Source organism: Scophthalmus maximus, chromosome 17 (genome assembly GCF_022379125.1).
Source record: "Scophthalmus maximus strain ysfricsl-2021 chromosome 17, ASM2237912v1, whole genome shotgun sequence".
Lineage (NCBI taxonomy): Eukaryota > Metazoa > Chordata > Actinopteri > Pleuronectiformes > Scophthalmidae > Scophthalmus > Scophthalmus maximus.
The window spans coordinates 20239917-20260000 of NC_061531.1; the positions used below are offsets into that span (position 1 = coordinate 20239917).

The window sequence follows — 20084 nt, forward strand, 5'->3', positions numbered from 1 at the left end:
ATACAGTATGTAAATATATACTGTATATATTGATGTCATGTCTCATCTCTGACTGACTGGTGCACCTGCCTGGTGCCGAATCCTCTGTGACCCTCATCGGATCAATACCCGTCGATGTCACAACTCTTCCTCCCGTCGTCTTCCTCCGACACGTCAGTCAACATGAAACTCGCGGCTTGTTGGACGGGCTCTGGTGCGGCGCGCGGCGCGGACACATCCGGCTGCTGCACTTGCGCGCGTCGTCACCTTTAAGATGCTTCTATCCGAACCGGCCTCCATCTTAACGAGGGACCGAGCTCCGCGCGTCCGGAGCCCGCAGGCGACACGTCGTCCACAGGCCCCGACGGAGCTCCTCCTCACCGCCGAGCGGAGCGGAGCCAACGACCGAGCTCCGTCTTCACAGGTCGGATCTCCTCATCCGTCAGACGCCCCGGGGGGGGGGGGGGGGGGGGGGGGGGGGGGGGGGGGGGGGGGCTGGAGGAGGGGGGGAGGCGGGACGGGGGGGGGCTGGTGAGGGGGAGGAGGGGGCGGGGGGCTGGTGGGGGGGGCGGGAGGAGGGGCAACGGGGGGCTGGTGAGGGTGAGGGGAGGCGGGGCGGGGAGGAGGAGGCGGGACGGGGGGGCTGGTGAGGGGGAGGGGGGTGAGGGGGAGGCGGGGCGGGGAGGAGGAGGAGGCGGGACGGGGGGGGCTGGTGAGGGGGAGGGTGAGGAGGGGGGGGGGGTCCAGCGACGAGACGCGTTCCCTTTAAAGCGGAGCGCGACCGAGGGGCTGAAGACGCGAGGGGAAAAAAAGAGGAGGAAGAAAGAGGAGCGAGGGAGGGAGGGAGCGGGACGGGCCCGGAAAAAAAAGAGAAAGATGGCACCGCGTCGAGCGAACCACCGGGGCGGAGCCGAGCACCGCGGCCGAGCAGCGGCTCTGTAGCGCGGGGACGAGCTGTACGCGACGCCGAGGCTTTCTGGATCCCGACGGCCGCGGCCTCTTGGCGGAGAAGAGACGAACAGAAACCGGCTCGTTTCTTCTTCGTCGTCCGCTTGCGACACATCATCATATTCATATTAAAGCATGAAAACAAGCATCGCGTCGCATGTGTGTGTGTTGACACATGATTCATCTGATTCATCTGATTCATAAATCATCTGCGAGAAGAGCTCAACGTCCGGACTCGTTGTTGTTGGTCGACAGGCCGACGGAGGCTCGAGCTGCAGCGCGGCGGTTCGAGCGTCTTGTTCCCGGGCTCCGTCGCCCTTCTCCCGCCCCCCGCCCCTCCGGGCCCCGGGTCGCTCCTCCAGCATGGACACGTCCTGGAGCAACTTCCTCTTTCAGGTGAGTCGGTGTGGAGGGGGGGGGGGGTCACAGGGGGTCAGGGGGGGCTGACCCCTGCTGGGTCACGTGACAGGTTGGATGTCATCAGCTGTTTTCTGTCAAAAAGTAACAAACTAGAATCAGAAGAAGCTCAGCACAAAAACAACAACCCTCCGTGTGACGTCGACTCTGCTTCAGTAAATGATGAATAATAATTTAAAAGATGTTTGATTGAACTGTACAGTTCATTGGGGTGAAGAACAACTGGTCGTCACGTCGCTGAAGAAAGAAACGGACAAACAATGTTTGAACAACAGACACTGAAAATTCCCGCTCAGGTTTTGACCCTAAACGCCCCGTGAGATGAAACATTCATGTTCCAGGTTGAGTTCTTGATGACATCATCCTTCAGTAATTCTGTCGTCCAATCAGAGAGCTCTCTGGATTTTTAGCTCCTCCCCCTCGTGACTATGAATGGGGGTTTGTTCTAAAAGTCTTAACGTGACTTAATAAAGTCACGTTAAGACTCCAGATATGCTTCATCATAAACATGCACACCTGTCAATCAAACCCGAGATCATAACATGGACGTTATGAAATGTATTATTATTATTGTTATGTTCAGTCACGTGAAACCTTTTAGAACGTCCTACAGAGGGAGCTGGTGAGCGAGCGGAGCTCAGGGACTGACAGTCCTGTCGTCATGACGACCACTTTCCGGCTGATGGATACTCCTGGAAACGCGATCAATAATCAATATCCACCGAAGTCCCTCCATAGATGAAAAACAGATTACATGTTTACATTTAAAATCCTGAAGGAAAACAATGTGGATGACGTGTGTTGTTGTTGTCGTTTTGTTTCAGACGCCGGCGGCGCCGACGCGATCTGACACTCCTCTGCAGTCGGAGCTCCTCCCCGAGCTCAGCGACTCGTCTCAGACTCCGTCCACGGACCACGTGGTCCCGCCGCCGTCCACCGTCGACACCGCCGCCCTGAGCGAGGAGCCGCTACCTGGTGAGGGGGCGAGGGGGGCGGGGCTAACAGACTGGCTGGACTTACTCCTCAGTACAGTTCAAGTAGAAACAGGTATCACAACATTCAGGATCAATAATAATATCATGAGAGTTATTGTTTTATATCTTTGACTTTATTGGGAAACTGAGAGAGGAGAGGACGTGACAGGTTTACAGTATGAAATTATTAATGTTTAATCTATGAAACATGAAAACATTTCACTGAGTGAGAATCAGAACCAGTCTTTTATTGTTCCAACAACAAATCTGCCAATATGAGACTTTTGTTTCTCCTGAAGTTATTACACGATTAATTATTTATGTTGATAAACTGATGGATCGAACCAGAGGAGTCTTGAGTTGTTAACTTATTTAAAATACACAAAATAGATATTTTCAATGATAGTTATTTCATATTTCCTGTCACTTTATTCATCATAAACATCAGTGAGCGAATGTTTCAACTTGTCAGCTGATTTCACCTGTTTGTAATATTTGTGCTAAGCTAAAGCTAATTTAACACAGAGACATAGATTATTAATTGAGAAAAATGAGCTAAAAAAATGTTTTGAAGCAAAATTTTCGCCATGGGAGAATAAATATTTTCACAGTTTATTGATTGTCGACAACATAACAAGGAGAAACGCTTATTATGCTTATTAATATTATTATTAAAGCTGATTCATTTGAATATTAATATTATTTACCTTTCATGTGTCGTCACGTGACTGTTGACCAGAACATATTGATATAGATATGATCAGTCGTTCTCTCCTGTTCTGACAGTGAAGCCCGTGGTGAAGGCGGCTCGTCCTCCTCACGTGTGCGTCACCTGCAACAAGGAGTTCAAGAACAGCTACAACCTGCGGCGGCACCAGTCGGTCCACACGGGCATCAGGATGAAGGACCGGGCGGCCCGCGAGCGGGAGGACGGGGGGAGGGGGGGAGGGAGGGGGGAGAAGCAGGCGGTGCCGCTCTCCCTCCTCCAGCTCACCCTGCCCCCGCAGGCTCCTCCCCCTCCCGCCGTCGCCCCGGACACCATCCCCCAGCCCGGTCTCCACGCCAACCAGGAGAGCCGGCCCATCTCTGTGTCCATCGCCCCGGCAACCGTAACCATGGCTGCACCGCAGCAGCCCATCCAGGCAGCTGTTGTCATCGTGGGCTCCATGGAGCAGGTGGGTTATGAATTATTATGTTACTTATCATTAGATTCCTGGTTTTTAATTTCCCCTCGGGTCACATGATCATGTTGATGTTCGTTAACATTCTGGCGTCTCCACCTCAAAAAAAAGTATTTTGTGTATAATCTTGAACTGATCATTAATATCTTATCATCATCATCATTTTATATCTTGCTGCTGAACAGATCGTTTCACTTGTATGAACTCATTTTCTCCTCAAATTCAGTTAAATACATTTTTTCTTTTTGGACCAGTTGCAGCCAACATTTCACACTGTAAAAGATGAAAAACTGAAATAGAAGAAATAAGAGAGGAAAGAGTTAAAACAAGTGAAACGATCTGTTCAGCACCAAGAAATGAGATGATGATGATGATAAGATATTAATGATCAACTCAAGAAAATAACAAAAATTAAAAAGTCTGTTTTTTTCTTCTATTATAGTTTTTCATTTTTTTGCAGTGTGAGATGTTGGCTGCAACTGGTCCAAAAAAAGTATTTAACAAAATCTGATGAGAAAATGAGTTCATACAAGTGAAACGATCTGTTCAGCCGCAGGATCGTTAAAACATATTCATGATCTGTTCAAGAATATAAGTAAATGACTTTTAAAACAAGATTATTCATCTCATATTTCCAACTGTCAGATTTTAACTCTTGCCTCAGAACAATTTGCAGTGTGCGTGTTGTCGCCTGAATCTGAAACATCTGCTTCAGAGAATCTGAATCCTCATGAGCTACAGATGAAGAATGAAGAAACTCGATGTTGTCGTTGAGTTCTGCGGCGACCCTTCGTCTCTGTCTCCTCCTCAGAGTCGGAGCCCCGGCGCCCACAGCAGCAGCAGCAGCAGCAGCAGCCAGGTGAGGAAGAACCACGCCTGCGAGGCGTGTGGGAAGGCGTTCAGAGACGTGTACCACCTCAACCGCCACCGGCTGTCGCACTCGGACGAGAAGCCGTACTCGTGCCCCGTGTGCCAGCAGCGCTTCAAGAGGAAGGACCGCATGAGTTACCACGTGCGCTCGCACCAGGGCGGCGTGGAGAAACCGTACGTGTGTCCGCACTGCGCCAAGGCCTTCTCCAGGTAAAAACCACCTGACCAACATATGTTTCAAATAAAACCTTCAGATCCACTTCGACAGAAACAACAGTTCGTTTCACAAACGTGACTTTATTCACACTTATCGTACAGTGACGATGACGGATTAAGACTTCACTAGATTCAAAAATCGAAACCTGAAACCTTATAATTATGGAAGTTATCTTACATTAAGCTTTAATAGAAGAAGGAAAAGAACTTAACGTGATTTATTGTAAGATAACGTTCACAGTTTTCACAGGTGTTTATGGCGAAGCATATCTGAGAGAAATTTGGTGATTATTGATCGCTGATTATTGATCGCTGCTTTAGCATGATGTTAAGACTTTTCACGTCAAATGGCCCCTTTTACGTTAAAGCCCCAGTGTGTAATGTTTGTTATTTTCTGGCGCCATCTGGTGGTAAAGTTACAAACCGCAACCAACCGAGCGACCGACAGGGGACACTTTATGGTGTCGCACCGCTGATGCCATTTCCTGTTTCCGTCAGCGTCTGAAAATCAACGCGAACGCGACGTGTTCTGGACGTTTAGTTCAACAACCGTATTCAACACGACGTAGAAACATGGAGACTCACACGGAGGTCGGTCCACCTCATGGAACTAGATTTAACTCTTATATGAACAGAGTTATGGACAATATATTAAACTTCTGTGAATAAGTTCTTCTAAATATTACACACTGGAGCTTTAGAGACTTTGAGTTCTGATGTTGTCGATGTTCTGATGTCGTATGACTCAATTTTTACTTTTAACGCAAGAAATAAATCGAACCCTTTTCCGTTGGTGACTGAGCGACGGACTCTTGTTGTTGTGTGTTTTCAGGCCGGACCACCTGAACAGTCACGTCCGACAGGTTCACTCCACTGAACGACCCTTCAAGTGCACGGTAACGTCTCCATGGTGATGGTGATGATGATGATGGTGATGATGAAGATGTGAACTCGATCATCTGTAGTGCGACTGAATGAAGCTGCACAGAAACAAAAACATGTGACAAGTGAAATGTTTCAGTTGAACATGAATAAACAGTTTCTCTGTATCGTCCGACTTTTCATTTAAACGTTTTTTCTTTTTCTGCTTCTTCACTTTGATGTTTCACTTTTTGTTCTCGACGTCTTACGTCTCATGTTCGTCCTGATGCGACGCATCACGTTCACGTGACGAAGCACTTTGAGTTGTCAGGTTTTTAAATCGTCCATCAGCTCGTTCTTTTCTTTACGTTGTTGCTCGTATCATGTCTGGTTCTTAAACCCGTCACTTTATTTCATTTTGAGTCCAGACTCATTAACGTTTCCTGAAGGCGGCGTCTGTTCGTACGTAACCGAGTCCGTCTCCTTGTTTCACCACAGACGTGCACGTCGGCGTTCGCCACGCGTGATCGACTCCGGGCTCATCTGATCCGTCACGAGGAGAAGGTCCCGTGTCACATCTGTGGGAAACTGCTGTCGGCCGCTTACATCACCGACCACATGAGGGTCCACAACCAATCACAGCACCACGCCTGTCACCTGTGCAACCGCAGTGAGTCACACACACACACACACACACACACACACACACACCAATGTTTAAAATGACAGTTTTATCAAAAGATGTTTTTTTCTTAATCCTGTTTTTGTTGTTCCATAAAACTTCTGCAGTGAAATAGATCAAAGTCAGTAACTGTGTGTGTGTGTGTGTGTGTGTGTGTGTGTGTGCGTGTGTGTGTGTGTGTGCGCGCGTGCGTGTGCACGTGTGTGTGTGCTCTCTCCAGGCTTCACCACCCTCACGTACCTGCGTGTCCACGCTCAGAAGCACCACGGTCAGGAGTGGAAGGAGAGCGGCGGGGCGCGCGGCGGCTTTGGCGGGACGGGGGCGGGTGGCGTGCTGCTCTGCCAGCTGTGCGGCGTTCAGTGCAAGACAGCCACGCAGCTGCAGGGTCACATGGGCACGCACGCCAACCAGGGCAACGGCGGCGGCGCGGACCCGACAAGCTCGGGCACCGTGGGCAGCACCAGCGTGGCCGTCACCGTGTCCAGCGCCGCCAGCGCAGTGGGACTGCTGGTTACTGACTGCTCCAGTATCGTCCCCCAGACTCACAGCTAGCACAGAGGGGGGAGGGGCAGGGGAGGGGGGAGGGGTCAACGAGGACACACGGAGGTCAGGACAGGAAAGGCGGAGCCAAACCAGGTGATGAGAACCAATCAGCTATTCACACACCTCACCTGACAGAAACATCTTTGGAAAACATTTATTTAATGTCTGCATGTCCCATCTGCTAACATGGAGGGGGCGGGGCTTATGACCTGTACTGCAGCCAGACACCAGGGGGCGGGGCTTATGACCTGCACTGCAGCCAGACACCAGGGGGCGATCAGGAGGATTTGACTTCATGTCGGCCATCTTGATTTACAGTCTCTGTGTGTTAATAATTAAATCTAATAAAAGCGTCAGATTAAATAAATTCAAACATCACACGATGGTAAAGTCTGACTGTAGTTTTCTCGTTGCAGATTGTTCAGACGCAGGAAGTTTCTTCCTCGGCACTTCGTGTTTCAGCTCCGTCGACACAAACTTTACTGAACTTAACAAACTCAACACGTCGACACTGAACAAGACGAAAACCTTTTGAATCACAAGGAAGGAAAGTTCACGTGAATTTTTATTCTCTCTGCTCATCGTTTGGTTCTGACCCGACCTGCACAGCCCGACATGGTTTTGTAAAAAGTTGTTTGGAGCTTTTTTTCTTTTTTTTTTACATCTTTTATATTCCGTGACATCAGTGTTTGGTTCTGACCTCAACGACGCCACTCATCTCACTTTCTCCCATCATTTATTAAAAACCTCCAGTTTGCCTTCGTCGGATCAGAGCGGCGGCGTCTTCGCGTTTCTGCAGCGTCGTCTTGTACATAAATACTTTTCTAGAGCCGACGGAGGCGAACGTAACTCGTCGTCTGTGTCGTTATTAATTCCCCATGAACTCTGAATGTGAATAACTTTTATCTGCTTCATATAATCTTTGTTCTGACACTGGATGCTGATTTGTGCTTCTTGAACTTGCAGTGTGATTTATCCGTAGCTCCCTTGGTGACACATTTTTTTCGTGGCTGTGCATATTGATTGTACTTGAAGCGTAGAGCCTCGTTACTGTACGTTACTACTGTATTAAAGGCAGTGAAATGCATGAGTGGACTCAGTGATTTGAGTGAGTGTCTGTGCACTTGATCCATGTGAGTGGTGGGAAGTGTTTCCCATTTTAAACTACGTTTACAGTAACTGACTTTGGCTTCGGTCACGAGTTACTTTTACGATTAAAAGATTTAAAGAGAAACCTCTGACTCGTCCGTCCGTCCTGGAGGAGAGCGGTCGCTCGTCTGTCGCTCTCCTCAGGTTTCAACATCTGTCACAGGGGATTTATATCTTGTGGGACTTTCTGGTTGGGGGGTCTGAGGACACGAGGTGGCACGTTGGGCTGTGGAGTTTTTCCTTGAGCAACAGAAGAACCAATGAAGGTCACTGACGCCAGTCGACCACCTGAACACGTCCGTGTCTCTTCGTCTGATCATGAAGTGAATCGTCGGCTGCAGCTGCAGCTGTTCGTGTGTGTTTTTTGGAGTTACAGAAATTTTATTAAAACAAAACTTTACAACAAACCATGAAACTAAAGAGCCCTGAAGAGCTGATGATCGGAGCCTGGAGCCTCCTGTGAGGAGGAGGGGTCCGAGGGCCCGAGGGTCCCCCCTGCAGACATGATGTGGTGGGGCCCCGGGTGTCTTCCGAGGGTCCCCCCTGCAGACATGATGTGGTGGGGCCCCGGGTGTCTTCCGAGGGTCCCCCCTGCAGACATGATGTGGTGGGGCCCCGGGTGTCTTCCGAGGGTCCCCCCTGCAGACATGATGTGGTGGGGCCCCGGGTGTCTTCCGAGGGTCCCCCCTGCAGACATGATGTGGTGGGGCCCCGGGTGTCTTCCGAGGGTCCCCCCTGCAGACATGATGTGGTGGGGCCCCGGGTGTCTTCCGAGGGTCCCCCCTGCAGACATGATGTGGTGGGGGCCCCGGGCCCCTAGGGAGGTTCGTCCGGCCCTGTCCGCTGCTGATGCTCTTGTTACTGGACCTTGTAGTTTTTTAACCCGATCATTATTTGACAACCACCGGACGCTTCTTCCTCCTCGGGCCGCGACAAGCCGCTACCGACCGTTAGCTTTGTTACAGCGGCGCCAGGAGCCCCGACCCTCCCCCACCCGGCTCCCACGGCTCCTCCTCCTCCACAGGCTAACCCCCGCTAGCTGGAGCTGTGCCGCTGCGACCGCGAGCAGAACCTCGGCCGAGGTTCGCGGTGACGTCGGTTTCAAACGGACCCGTCGCACGTTTCTCCGTCAGATCGAACAACAACACGGCGACGCGACTTCGTCCGTCGGTCGCTGCCGGTTCGTGAGGAGACGAGCAGCTAGCTGCTAGCTACCGACGCCGCTAGCTCCAGGAGCCGGTGGAAGGAGCTCCATCGACGGGCTCTTCACTCCGATTCCTTCGCCGCGCCGCCCGGTTGTACGAGGTTCCCCCGGAGGAAACCGTCTCCACCGTATGTAGGTCACCGCCGCCGAGCGAGCTGATGTGGGTCACAGACCGCAGCGCGAGGACCTGTTAGCTGGAACAGCTGGTTAGCATCAGAGCTAACGAGAGCGAGTCTCCGTTAAAATCGACGATTTCAAGAAATGAATTGAAATCATCGATGTATTCGCTCATGACGGCGAGTGAGAGTCCGCAGCCCGAGTGTCCGAGCTCGTCGTCCCGCGTAACGTCGACATCTTCTGGAACCGCGGAGAGTCGTCGCTGACGGTCGCTAGCTTAGCTTAGCTTAGCCTAGCGTCGCCGCTTAGCTAACGCTGTTAGCCGAGTTAACCGAGCTGCTCCACGAACCAGGTGAGACTCGGGGAAGTCAGCGGGCGACGAGCAGCGGAGCGCGGCTGTGATTCTACCGACATGCGTCAGACTCTGCTCGGGTCTGTTCGTTCGTCTCAACTCGACTAGTCGAGCCCCGGTGCGGGTTGTTTACATCGTCCGTGTTGTAACACACACACACGCGCATACACACTCTCTCACTCACACACACACACACACACTCACACACTCTCACACACACTCTCACACACTCTCACACACTCCCTCTCTCTCTCTCTCTCTCTCTCTCTCTCTCACACACACACACTCTCACTCACACTCTCACACACACTCTCACACACACACGCGCATACACACTCACTCACTCACACTCTCACACACACTCTCACTCACACTCTCACACACACTCTCACTCACCCTCTCACACACACACACTCACCCTCTCTCTCTCTCACCCTCTCTCACACACACACACACACTCACCCTCCCTCTCTCTCTCTCTCTCACCCTCTCACACACACACACACACACACACACACACACTCACCCTCCCTCCCTCCCTCTCGGGGATGGATCCCGCTGCCTGAGGAGCTCGTGTTCCGTCCACGGCCTGTTCCTCCGGCGGCACCATGTCGTTCCACGGCGCGGGCCGACCGACCGTGTGCGGGGACCTGTTTCCGGGCTCCGAGTTGGGCCACAAGTATTTCTGCGTGAACTCGTCGTGCGGAGCTCCGTCCACGGGCCTGAGCGCCACGCCGTGCCTCACCGGACCCACCGCGCCGGCCGGGACGCCCCGTCACCCCACTGCCCTCGGGGGCAGCGCCGGCGGCGGAGCAGCGGTGCCGCAGCCCTACAGCAACCCGGCCAGCGAGGTGCCCAGCCCGGCCGAGATGGAGCCGGACCGACCCATCGGCTATGGCGCATTTGGTGTCGTGTGGTGAGGACCACACTCACACACACACACACACACACACACACACACACTCTCACGCACACACTCTCACGCACACGCACACACACACGAACTCACACACTCACACACGCACTCACACACACTCACACACTCTCACGCACACACACACTCACACTCACACACACTCACACACTCTCACGCACACACACACACTCACACACTCACACACACACACACACACACACGCACACACACACACACACACGCACTCACACACACACGCACACACACACACACACACACACACACACTCACTCACACACTCTCACGCACACACACACTCACACACACACACACGCACACACGCACGCACACACACGCACGCACACTCACACACACACACACACACACTCTCACGCACACACACTCACGCACACACACACTCACACACACACACACGCACACACGCACACGCACGCACACACACGCACGCACACTCACACTCACCTCACTGTGTCTGCTTCTGTTTTATTCAAATGACTTCATGGTATTTTTAATTCCCAAATGATTGTCTGCAGGTTATTAAAGTTCCCTGAGCACACAGTGACATTTTGTCTGATGAACAATCTGAAACACGACAAAGCGTCAGTTCTTCAAATGTTCCGCTCAGGGTTTTTTTGACATTCCTTCCAAATGATAAATGAAACTCAGACCAGCTGCAGAGCGACTTCCTGTCCTGTTGATTGACAGTTGGAGCTGCACTACAGTCAATGTAATCTGACGGGATTAACGGGAGCGTGCGTCTAATCTCCTCCGTGTGCGTCCCGCAGGTCCGTGACTGATCCCAGAGACGGACGCAAAGTGGCTCTGAAGAAGATGCCCAACGTCTTCCAGAACCTGGTCTCCTGTAAGAGGGTCTTCAGAGAGCTGCGCATGCTCTGCTTCTTCAAACACGACAACGTAAAGAAGCGGGTCGTAGACGGGACGGGGGCCAGTGGTTTTATGAGACGGTTCATCAGACTCAGCGTTTGTCTTTTTCTGTCCCGACAGGTTTTGTCGGCTCTGGATATTTTGCAGCCTCCGCAAATCGACTGCTTCGAGGAAATGTATCCTTCTTCATATATATATGTAAATCAGGCCTCTGCTCTTTGTTTAATATAATCATAAGTAGAATATCACATACGTTTCCTCCCTCTGTCCCAGTTTCTCTTCATCGGTCGTCCTCGTTTTTATTCACTTAATTTAGCTTCTGCTCGTCGAGGGAAGGTGCTGCTGTTTGACTGCTTTTACAAAGAGCTGCAGCAGTTCATCGATTAGTGATCGACTACTGAATTATATTTTATAAATTATACTATAAATAATTGATTCATTGGTTCAAGTAGTTTTTATGGGGAAAAAGTCTCTGATTTCAGCTTCTATCACGTGAATATCTTCTGGTTCCTTTGCTCCTCTGTGACAGTGAACTGAAGATCTTTGATGAGTGGACAAAACCAAACATGTCGGAGTTTGAGAAACATTTTATGAACCAAACAACTAGTCGATTAACGGAGAACATAATCGTTAGTTCCAGCTCTGTTTCTATGTTGTATTGATGCCTGCTGTCGACTGAAACGCTCGGAGCGGCATCGTGTTCGTCGTGTGGGTGGAGGTCGGAGGTCGACCCGCGTGTGAGCGAGCGCCTCAGTGTTTTTCTTCCTTGACAGCGAACCGCCCGCAGCTACGTGATCACAGAGCTGATGCAGAGCGACCTCCACAAAGTGATCGTGTCTCCTCAGCCTCTCACCACCGACCACATCAAGGTCTTCCTCTACCAGATCCTCCGAGGTGAGCGGCCGCGCGTTCACTCAGCGTCACGTTTTCAAATCAGCACTGGTTGAGAACAGTGACACATTTCAACAATGTAGTGGTGCAGACGCCACCACGAGCCAGGATCACAGGACGAAGAAGGAACGTCAACACTGATACATTGTCAAATGGGGGAAAAAATAAAAATATATATATATATATATTTATTTTTCTCACTAAATTAAAAAAAAAATATATATATATATATATATATTAGGAAAAAAATCCTATGACGTCGTTATCAAACTAGTCTGAAGGGACATCCCTCTTCACAACATTGGACTCCACCTCTCTTTTTTAAAAATGCATCACTGTTGCTACGATAACGCCTGGGGTCCACACGAATCAGAGACGTGTGAAAACTCCGGCTTGTGTTTCCGTTTGTAAATTATGACATGATCACGTTCTCTTCCCTGATTGGTTCTCATCAGCTACAACTCAAAGTCGCTCACACTTCCTGTCAGTGACAGTTCCGCCCCGTCGTCACCGCCATCCCTGCTCTGACTGTTCACCATCGCTGTTAAGAAGCAACCAGCTGCAGAGGGAGACCATCTACTTCCTGTTGACACCTGAGTGGTCACGTGACGCTCTCGTAGCCGCAGGTTGTTTCAGCTGTAACTCGTCTGTTGTGTCTGTGGTTCAGGTCTGAAGTATCTTCACTCTGCTGGGATCCTGCACAGAGACATCAAACCTGGCAACCTGCTGGTCAACAGCAACTGTCTGCTGAAGGTAAACCACACCTGCTGATGTGGTCGTCCTCCAGAGAGGAGGATTGTGGGAGTTGAAGTTGTTTCCTTCAGAGTCACAAACCACCGAGATCTAACAAGTGTCTTCTCTCCTGGACCGTGGTTCTGTCTCGGGTCAGATCTGTGACTTCGGACTGGCCCGTGTGGAGGAGCCCGACCCGTCGCGTCACATGACCCAGGAGGTGGTGACTCAGTACTACCGGGCGCCCGAGGTGCTGATGGGCTGCCGACACTACGGCTCGGCCATCGACGTCTGGTCCGTGGGCTGCATCTTCGCCGAGCTGCTGGGACGACGGATCCTCTTCCAAGCCCAGAGCCCGATCCAGCAGGTGAGACCGGGTCACCTGAGTCCAGCTGTCAGTCACGTGTGTTCTGAGTCTGTGTGGTGACACGACGACACGGTTCTGTCTCTCCTGTAGCTGGACCTGATCACCGACCTGCTCGGGACCCCGCCCCTGTCGGCCCTGGCCTCAGCCTGTGAAGGAGCCCGGGCCCACATCCTGAGGGGGCCGCACAAACCGGTACGAGACCACGTCCAGTCCACCTCGACTGTTTGATGCTCAGTTAACTTCCCGTGTTCGAATAATCATTCTGATTCAGAACAGATAAGTCGAATCAGCAGAAACAGGAGACGTTGAAGACGGAGCCCTGAGGTCAACTCTGATATTCAACTGATAATCATCATGATATTGATTATTGATCAGTTTAAAACGCTCATATTTAATCCTTTAAGCTGCTTCTCTGATATTTGGCCACTAGGGGGCAGGAAGTGACATCACTAATCATGTGGTCACATAAGGGGAAGTGTTGACGCTGTACAGGCTCCACCCCCAAGAAGCGTGAACATCAGACTGACAGAGCCTGTTCTCCCCCCCCCCACCCCCCCCCCACCCCAGCCGTCGCTGTCCGTCCTCTACATGTTGTCTGACGGAGCGACCCACGAGGCCGTTCACCTGCTGTGTCGCATGCTGGTGTTCGACCCGGTGAGTTCAGACGATGAAGCCCAGACAACCAGGACTCATCACTCTTTTATTACATAGTCATAATAATAATAATAATATACAGTCATAATAATAATAAATACCTCCTCCTCCTCCAGGCGAAGAGGATCTCCGGCAGCGACGCCCTGTCCCACCCGTACCTGGACGAGGGGCGTCTGCGGTACCACACCTGCATGTGTCAGTGCTGCTACTCGGTTCCCAGCGGACGAGTTTACACCCGCGACTTCGAGCCGGTGGCCGAGCGTCCGTTCAGCCACAGCTACGAGAACAGTCTGCTGTCGGTGTGGCAGGGCAAAGGTCAGGGCAAAGGTCACGCTCGTCAGTCATACTGTAGCAAGTCATAAACTGTTTGTGGGCGGAGCCTGACGCCCGTCTTCTCTCTTCTGTCCGTCATCAGAGTTGATCCATCGCTTCATCACCGAACATCAGCAGGGGAAACGAGTCCCGCTCTGCATCAACCCTCAGAGCGCTGCGTTCAAGACCTTCATCAGGTGAGGGGGGGCCAACACCTTCATCAGGGGGGGGGGGGTGGAGACCTTCATCAGGTGAGGGGGGGCCAACACCTTCATCAGGTGGGGGGGGGGGCGTGGAGACCTTCATCAGGTGAGGGGGGGCCAACACCTTCATCAGGTGGGGGGGGGCGTGGAGACCTTCATCAGGTGAGGGGGGGCCAACACCTTCATCAGGTGGGGGGGGGCGTGGAGACCTTCATCAGGTGAGGGGGGGCCAACACCTTCATCAGGTGGGGGGGGGGCGTGGAGACCTTCATCAGGTGAGGGGGGGTCAACACCTTCATCGGGGGGGGGGGGGGGGGGGGGGGGCGCGTGGAGACCTTCATCAGGTGAGGGGGGGCCAACACCTTCATCGGGGGGGGGGGGCGCGTGGAGACCTTCATCAGGTGAGGGGGGGCCAACACCTTCATCAGGTGGGGGGGGGCGTGGAGACCTTCATCAGGTGAGGGGGGGCCAACACCTTCATCAGGTGGGGGGGGTGGGGGGCGTGGAGACCTTCATCAGTTGAGGGGGGGCCAACACCTTCATCAGGTGGGGGGGGCGTGGAGACCTTCATCAGTTGAGGGGGGGCCAACACCTTCATCAGGGGGGGGGGGGGGGGGTGCGTGGAGACCTTCATCAGGTGAGGGGGGGCCAACACCTTCATCAGGTGGGGGGGGGCGTGGAGACCTTCATCAGGTGAGGGGGGGCCAACACCTTCATCAGGTGGGGGGGGCGTGGAGACCTTCATCAGGTGAGGGGGGGCCAACACCTTCATCGGGTGGGGGGGGGCGTGGAGACCTTCATCGGGTGGGGGGGGGCCAACACCTTCATCGGGTGGGGGGGGGCGTGGAGACCTTCATCAGGTGAGGGGGGGCCAACACCTTCATCGGGTGGGGGGGGGCGTGGAGACCTTCATCAGGTGAGGGGGGGCCAACACCTTCATCGGGTGGGGGGGGGGCGTGGAGACCTTCATCAGGTGAGGGGGGGCCAACACCTTCATCGGGTGGGGGGGGGCGTGGAGACCTTCATCAGGTGAGGGGGGGCCAACACCTTCATCGGGTGGGGGAGGGGCGTGGAGACCTTCATCAGGTGAGGGGGGGGTCAACACCTTCATCGGGGGGGGGGGCGTGGAGACCTTCATCAGGTGAGGGGGGGCCAACACCTTCATCGGGTGGGGGGGGGCGTGGAGACCTTCATCAGGTGAGGGGGGGCCAACACCTTCATCGGGTGGGGGAGGGGCGTGGAGACCTTCATCAGGTGAGGGGGGGGTCAACACCTTCATCGGGGGGGGGGCGTGGAGACCTTCATCAGGTGAGGGGGGGCCAACACCTTCATCAGGTGGGGGGGGGGGGGGGGGCGTGGAGACCTTCATCAGGTGAGGGGGGGCCAACACCTTCATCAGGGGGGGGGCGTGGAGACCTTCATCAGGTGAGGGGGGGCCAACACCTTCATCAGGTGGGGGGGGCGTGGAGACCTTCATCAGGTGAGGGGGGGCCAACACCTTCATCAGGTGGGGGGGGGGGGGGGGGGGCGTGGAGACCTTCATCAGGTGAGGGGGGGCCAACACCTTCATCAGGTGGGGGGGGGCGTGGAGACCTTCATCAGGTGAGGGGGGGCCAACACCTTCATCAGGTGGGGGGGGCGTGGAGACCTTCATCAGGTGAGGGGGGGCCAACACCTTCATCAGGTGGGGGGGGCGTGGAGACCTTCATCAGGTGAGGGGGGGCCAACACCTTCATCAGGTGGGGGGGGGGCGTGGAGACCTTCATCAGGTGAGGGGGGGCCAACACCTTCATCAGGTGGGGGGGGGGCGTGGAGACCTTCATCAGGTGAGGGGGGGCCAACACCTTCATCAGGTGGGGGGGGGGCGTGGAGACCTTCATCAGGTGAGGGGGGGCCAACACCTTCATCAGGTGGGGGGGGGCGTGGAGACCTTCATCAGGTGAGGGGGGGCCAACACCTTCATCAGGTGGGGGGGGGCGTGGAGACCTTCATCAGATGAGGGGGGGCCAACACCTTCATCGGTGGGGGGGGGGGGGGGGGGGGGGGGCGTGGAGACCTTCATCAGGTGAGGGGGGGCCAACACCTTCATCGGGTGGGGGAGGGGCGTGGAGACCTTCATCAGGTGAGGGGGGGTCAACACCTTCATCGGGTGGGGGAGGGGCGTGGAGACCTTCATCAGGTGAGGGGGGGGTCAACACCTTCATCGGGGGGGGGGGCGTGGAGACCTTCATCAGGTGAGGGGGGGTCAACACCTTCATGGGGGGGGGGGCGTGGAGACCTTCATCAGGTGAGGGGGGGTCAACACCTTGATCGGGTGGGGGAGGGGCGTGGAGACCTTCATCAGGTGAGGGGGGGTCAACACCTTCATGGGGGGGGGGGGCGTGGAGACCTATTAGCTGAGGGGGGGTCAACACCTTCATCGGGGGGGGGCGTGGAGACCTTCATCAGGTGAGGGGGGGTCAACACCTTGATCGGGTGGGGGGGGGCGTGGAGACCTTCATCAGGTGAGGGGGGAACCTGATGTGAACAGTTAAAAAATAAATAGTGACGTCATGTGACTGAGCCACGTGACGTTCTCATCCAATCACAGGCCTCCTCTCTCAATCTGTGGTCAGTCTGACGTCAGTCTGTTTGTCTGCAGGTCGACGGCGTGGCATTCGTCCAAGGTGTCCAGGAAGGAGGAGAGATGAGCGACACTCCTCTTCAGAGGTTTTTTTTATTTTTCCCTTTTGACTGTGGCATCCGAAAACACTGAAGACCCCCCCCCACACACATCCCCCACCCCACCACCTCCTTCAGTCGAACCTCCTCCTGAAAATCCTCGGATCATTTTTTTCCCTTGAAAAAGTTTCCTGAAAATGAAAACTGGTGATGACTCTTAACGCTTGAGACGTTTCTGCTGCTGGAAGAGGAAAAGACCTGCTGAGACGTTCGCAGAAGGAGACGTGAACCTCGGTTCTGTTTCACAAAGACGTTTTCATTTTTTGTAGTTTGTTGAATAGTAATAGAGGTTGTTTTTTTTCTTTTTCTTTTTGAAGTCATTCCAGTTGTGCAATATGTTTCACGTAGAATCACCAGGAACCGACCGGATCATCACCACGACGACGTCAAACAAACATGACATCATCACTCACTGTGTTTCCTCCGCTCGCCGCCTCCGGGCGTCACCGCGGTAACAATGCAACTTTACTGATGTAGCAAGTTCTGACCTCCGTGACCTTCAGACACGTTCAACACGAGAGAAACAAGTTCAACTTATCACAGATATTTGTTTTATTTTGAAAATCATGACATGACGTGTGTTTGGCCAAAACTCCGTTGTTCTTCCTCCTCCTCCTCCTCGTCGTCGTGTGATGACTCCTGGTGAAGCAGCAGCGAAACGAGGGGAATATTTTTTTAATAATCAATTTCTAATTTATTGTGTTTGTTGACGAGTGAGTCTCCGCCCCCTCGACCTCGGTGACCTCCGACCCTGCAGGAGAACAACTGACCTGAGGTGAAACCCTCTCCCGCCATTCCTCTGGATTCTCTCACCTCGTGCTCGCTCCCCGTCTCTCGCCGCCGCGAGGCTTCAGAGACGTTGTCGGTGAAATGCTGCTGTTTCTTTTCTCTTCCTCTGGTTTGTAGTTTGACTTCCTGTCGGCTCAGGTGTGTCCAGGTGTTTCCTGCTGTAGACGATGACGTGAACCATTATTGATCCAGGAGGATCAGGTTTCAGACTCTACACTGTAAGAAGAAAAGGAAAGTGTTGATGGATTCAGAATCTTTTTCCGAGTGACTTCATTTTTCTGATCTTTGATTTCATGAGATGGACGAGAAACTTCCGAAGGTCGACTTCTCCCGTCTGGACACATGAATCATATTCCTCTGGGATCAGACTTCAAGAGAAAGTCTAGAATTGAACTGAACAGTTATTTATTATTAAGATAATGATTAATTGTTCACCAGCAAGTGAAAAAAATTCTTCAAAAAGGAAGTCAGATGAATCACGTCCATCTGTTCTGATGAGTGAGACGTTCAGGTCCATTGGGACGTAAACATTTGATCTTTATTATACAGTAATAATAACATGTGACGTGAACGAGTCCATGCTTTGTTTTTATCATTTAAAGTTATCTTGAAGTTCTTTTTAGTTTTCCAAAGTGATGCGTTCAAGGACGCTCTGACGTTCCAACCTGCTCCAGATTTACCCAGAAGCTTTTTTTGAAACGTATTAGTTGATTTGATCAGATCGATTCTTATTGACGAACAAGAAGAGAAGTGAGTCTACAACCTGATGAAGAGCAAACGTGTCCGCCACCAAATCAACGTCACGTCAGAACATCTCAAACAGAACAGTTGGTCAGACGCTCTTCAGTTGCAGCTTGACGGTGGAGAAGCTGTGGATTCAGATTGACATTTTTTCTTTTTTATTTCTTTGGTTGTTGTAGTTGTACTTGCCCTGATCCCCCAGCAGGGGGGGGGGGGGGGGGGGGGGCTGAGCGTCCCCCCGTCGGCCCCCGACACTTCAGAGAGAAACCGAGACGCCATCTTGTAAATCTGCATGTGTATATTTATTATCGAGAGCGTTTGGCTTCGACTGCTGTCCGACGGACGAGAACATTTAATAATTCATCTTTAGTGATTTTTATTTTCATTAGAAGTTTTCAGTTTTTCTCTTCTGGTTGATTGAGTTTGTCGTGATGACGAGAGTTTTCCAGACTCTGGAGGTTTTTCCACGTCTGTTAATAATAATGTGTTACCTGAGATGGAAAAAAACAAATCGTGTTCTGATTACTTTATTATTTCCACTAATCAACTGCTTTTTTAATCCCGTTATTTATTTATTTATTATGAATATTAGTTTCCGCCTCAACACTCCGACAGTTTCACTCCATCTCGTACGGACGGTTTCATAAATTCATCTGAGGGGATTTAATCACCGATATTCACTTATTGATCATCTGGACGTCGCGTCACGTTGATTTCTCAGTTATGATCTGATGGGACCGGTGACCCGGATGTTTCTGATCCGTCGACGAGTCGTCATAGCGATGAGAACCTCAACGACTCGTCTGAAGGTTTCTCCTCTGGACTTTATTTTCTTTATTTTAATTTTTTCCTCCCGTTGTCGTTGTGTTCTAGACCTTTTTAAACTAGACGACCCGTCGATCAGCTGACCGGTGCGTTCGGAGTCTAGACGTTGTCGTGGAGACGGACTGACGGACAGCTGGTCACCTGTAGAGAGTAGACTCGTTTTCTTCTTTGAAAAGAAACTTGATGTGTTTATTAATATAAAAATGAAACTGATGTGTTTTTTTCGTCTTCGTTTTAGCAAAATAAAACCCTTTTTGTTTTCCCTTTTTTGACTTGTTCCCAACAAATACTTGAATTTCTTAAAAAAAATGTTTAGAGTTAAAGTAGTGAATGATGAATAAATAAATGGACACTGGATAATATTCACAATTCTCTTCACTCTGTGGCTTTGAACAAAAAGTGAATGTGTTTTTTTTGGAAATCCTGATTGTTTCCTGCAGCGAATATCGACCAATCCTGAGTCAGTGTTAGCTGTCAATCATGACGTCTCATCAAGTAACTTGAACAAACATCAGGGACATTGAGGGGGCGGGG

General features: G+C 52.1%; 2 protein-coding genes across 7 annotated transcripts; both read left to right on the forward strand.

Moving 5' to 3' along the window:
* The first annotated feature begins 62 nt into the window (after positions 1 to 62).
* On the forward strand, positions 63 to 7758 carry LOC118289108 (myc-associated zinc finger protein). Of its 6 annotated transcripts, XM_035615820.2 has the most exons (10): positions 63 to 403; positions 1183 to 1323; positions 2169 to 2391; positions 3105 to 3493; positions 4311 to 4579; positions 5418 to 5481; positions 5945 to 6116; positions 6349 to 6764; positions 6892 to 6994; positions 7088 to 7758. In XM_035615820.2, the coding sequence occupies exons 1-8, from the start codon at positions 254 to 256 to the stop codon at positions 6678 to 6680; spliced, it is 1740 nt and encodes a 579-aa protein (XP_035471713.1). In that variant the 5' UTR covers positions 63 to 253; the 3' UTR covers positions 6681 to 6764; positions 6892 to 6994; positions 7088 to 7758. The 6 variants fall into 6 exon arrangements, with proteins under 6 accessions (XP_035471713.1, XP_035471711.1, XP_035471710.1 ...); XM_035615818.2 differs by having other exon boundaries at positions 6892 to 7758; XM_035615817.2 differs by lacking the exon at positions 6892 to 6994.
* A 2207-nt stretch (positions 7759 to 9965) lies between these two features.
* Positions 9966 to 19912, forward strand: nlk1 (nemo-like kinase, type 1). The gene is made up of 11 exons (XM_035615856.2): positions 9966 to 10409; positions 11216 to 11345; positions 11436 to 11491; positions 12103 to 12209; positions 12874 to 12959; positions 13096 to 13305; positions 13396 to 13497; positions 13873 to 13959; positions 14076 to 14274; positions 14375 to 14468; positions 17116 to 19912. The coding sequence occupies exons 1-11, from the start codon at positions 10102 to 10104 to the stop codon at positions 17162 to 17164; spliced, it is 1428 nt and encodes a 475-aa protein (XP_035471749.1). The 5' UTR covers positions 9966 to 10101; the 3' UTR covers positions 17165 to 19912.
* The last annotated feature ends 172 nt before the right edge of the window (positions 19913 to 20084 follow it).

Bases quoted from the DNA above. Each gene is read 5' to 3' on its own strand.
- LOC118289108 (XM_035615818.2), top strand. From the start codon at position 254: ATGCTTCTATCCGAACCGGCCTCCATCTTAACGAGGGACCGAGCTCCG. The intron at 2,392-3,104 runs GTATCACAACAT...CTGTTCTGACAG, and splicing joins TACAGTTCAAGTAGAAACAG to TGAAGCCCGTGGTGAAGGCG. The intron at 6,117-6,348 runs GTGAGTCACACA...TGCTCTCTCCAG, and splicing joins CTGTCACCTGTGCAACCGCA to GCTTCACCACCCTCACGTAC.
- nlk1 (XM_035615856.2), top strand. From the start codon at position 10,102: ATGTCGTTCCACGGCGCGGGCCGACCGACCGTGTGCGGGGACCTGTTT. The intron at 11,346-11,435 runs GTAAAGAAGCGG...CTGTCCCGACAG, and splicing joins GCTTCTTCAAACACGACAAC to GTTTTGTCGGCTCTGGATAT. The intron at 13,306-13,395 runs GTGAGACCGGGT...TCTCTCCTGTAG, and splicing joins CCCAGAGCCCGATCCAGCAG to CTGGACCTGATCACCGACCT.